Below are 2,469 nucleotides of genomic sequence, written 5' to 3' on the forward strand. Positions count from 1 at the left end.
ATAGGCCTCAGCCATTTCCACCTCTTGCCTTCGTCATCTTGCTAAAACACTCTTAACTAGTCTTTTGTGATTTTTAAGCTGGTTTTCTAGGTGGTCATTCGGAAAGTTTCATGTTACACATGTATCGCCATCTTGTGAGTGGACGTATTGAGTGCCATGGCCTTTGCTTGAAAGGATTCATGGTATCTTGTTGTAATTCTTAAAAAAATGCCCCTTTGGTGGTCACATATAGGCAAGTTACCATTTGGTAGGTAATAGACATAAAACATTATTGCTATAGTAGATCTTTTTCAAGTATAATCATTTGAAAACAAAATACCATGGGATTCTCAATTGACTTAGAGGGTGTCCAAAACATCATTGCTTTAGTAGGTAATAGACATAAAACATAATTGCTTTAGTAGAGCTTTTTCAAGTATAATCATTTGAAAGCAAAATACTATGGGATTCTCAATTAACTATGGGATTCTCAATTGACTTAGAGGGTGTCCGAAAATTAAAATATAACAAAGATAAGGATAAGATGACTATGGTGACTTGAGTGCTCAATTCTTTTTTAAAATTATCTTGAGTGTTTTCCATGGTAGTGTAAAGTAGGATTTTGAATTGACTTGGCACATGTCTAGAATTTGGGATAGCACAACACAGTTGAAGCATAAATGATGGAGTTCCTTACATCCTCTTCCTCCTCTAGTAAGTTTCACAAGAGAGAGATGGCATGTTACCTTCCATCAAAGTGCCACACTGGGAGGTGAGTAGGTGATGGTGATGGCACAAGAAGGTTGAGGAGCCACTGACACTGGAGCACTCGAATGTAAGCAAGCTGCACACTATTGTGCAAGTAGCCTCCATTGGTGCAAGCTGCTGCAAACCGCGCTGAGGGCAGCTTGCATCGGAGCGACAACAAGTGAGGGGGCAATGAGAGGGACAAGATGGGAAATGAAAGGGGCTAAAGGGCCGTGGTGGAAATTATCATGATAGGGAAGGACAAAATGGCACAATCCTGTTTTTGTCTATATTTAAAAAAATATATTTTTAAATATTAAATGACACTAGTGCTCACGATTTAAATGGAAGCCATTGTATAGAGTGAGCTTCATAATAATCAACAACACTCACAAGATATTGTTGCCATCTTTGGCTTCTTCTACATTCTTCTTCTTCTACACCATAGCTATGGCGCGTTGCTCCCAGGGAAGATGCATTGCTGCCCACTCCCCCTTCCTCTTGCTCTTCGTCCTTCTCTTGCTCGTCTCCATCCACACCTCCTCAGCCGTCACTTACAACGTCGGTGACCGCGTCGGATGGAGCCTCCCCGGCATCAACTACAATAACTGGGCTTCCTCCAAGAAATTCCGCACCAACGACTTCCTTCGTGCGTATCATCCTCCTTTGCTCCTTCCTGCTCTTTTCTGTCGTCTTCTTTCCCTGCCTTGCTTGCCCCGGCTCCCCTGCTTTCGACCCACAACTGTGCGGCCGCCTGTGGTGGCAGCGTATGTACTTCTTCAGCTACGCTTGGCAGAGTAAACCTTCTTCATGTGTATACACTTCTGCAGCTCGCCAGTTTCGTCCAGATTTCATCGCTCAATTAACGTCATGACACGAGAGTTACTGCTGGTCGGCGTTGCAGGATTTGCATACTCTTCCGCCATACATAATGTTGTGCAAGTTTCCAAGATGGATTTCGACCGATGTTCTGCGGCCCGTCCCCTTGCCAGCTACTCCGATGGTAACACGGCCGTGAGACTGCCTAGCCGGGGCAGCTATTACTTCATATGTGGAGTACCCGGCCACTGCCAGAGTGGCATGAAGATGCAAGTTACAGTGAGCTGAAGATCGCTTGTAGCCAGGTGGGATTAGGCCTGGTATTCTCTCTTGAATGTCGCTCTCCTTTTCCGGCTATATTTATGTTTCTGCTTCCTTCATTATCTTCCACAAGGATTGAGGTAAAGCTAAACCGTCTCTGCCCGAGATTCCTCAGCTGCAATGCTGTTTGTTCTTATCCAATCTTTTCTGTGAATCAGGTGATGTACGAAAGGGGCAGATGGTGGTGTCTATGAAGGGCAAGGCTGCGATCATCTAATGTGGATCATAGCAAGAGGGTCTTCAACGCATCCATGATCCAATAGTGTTTGTAATACCGACTAGTTTCTTCAACTTTTAAGATCCTCAATAGTATGACTGTAACGTACTGTTGTACCTTTCTTCATTTGTCGTAACAAGCATTATCTTATGACATGAAGATGCAAGACTCCTCACTATGAGATAGTTTCAAAATGCAACTTTCTTCTATTTGTCGTAACAAGGATTATCTTATGACATGAAGATGCTAGACTCCTCACTATGAGATCTTTTCAAATGCACTACATGAAATTCTCATAGCCCTCTTCATAAAAACAAGAATTTGAGAATCTCTTCCAAGAATTCTTATTTTTTTTGTTAACAATGGCACTTAAATCAATGCTTGGT

The 2,469-nt window shown here is 42.8% G+C and overlaps 1 protein-coding gene across 1 annotated transcript; it reads left to right on the forward strand.

Moving 5' to 3' along the window:
* The first annotated feature begins 1,114 nt into the window (after positions 1 to 1,114).
* Positions 1,115 to 2,236, forward strand: LOC147890331 (mavicyanin-like). Its single transcript, XM_087390933.1, has 3 exons — positions 1,115 to 1,375; positions 1,631 to 1,850; positions 2,025 to 2,236. Exons 1-2 carry the CDS (start codon positions 1,177 to 1,179, stop codon positions 1,831 to 1,833), a joined length of 402 nt encoding a protein of 133 aa, XP_087247059.1. The 5' UTR covers positions 1,115 to 1,176; the 3' UTR covers positions 1,834 to 1,850; positions 2,025 to 2,236.
* The last annotated feature ends 233 nt before the right edge of the window (positions 2,237 to 2,469 follow it).

Source organism: Dipteris shenzhenensis, chromosome 19 (genome assembly GCF_047967505.1).
Source record: "Dipteris shenzhenensis isolate YYH24624 ecotype China chromosome 19, Dip_SZ_1.0, whole genome shotgun sequence".
NCBI classification, from domain to species: Eukaryota; Viridiplantae; Streptophyta; class Polypodiopsida; order Gleicheniales; family Dipteridaceae; genus Dipteris; species Dipteris shenzhenensis.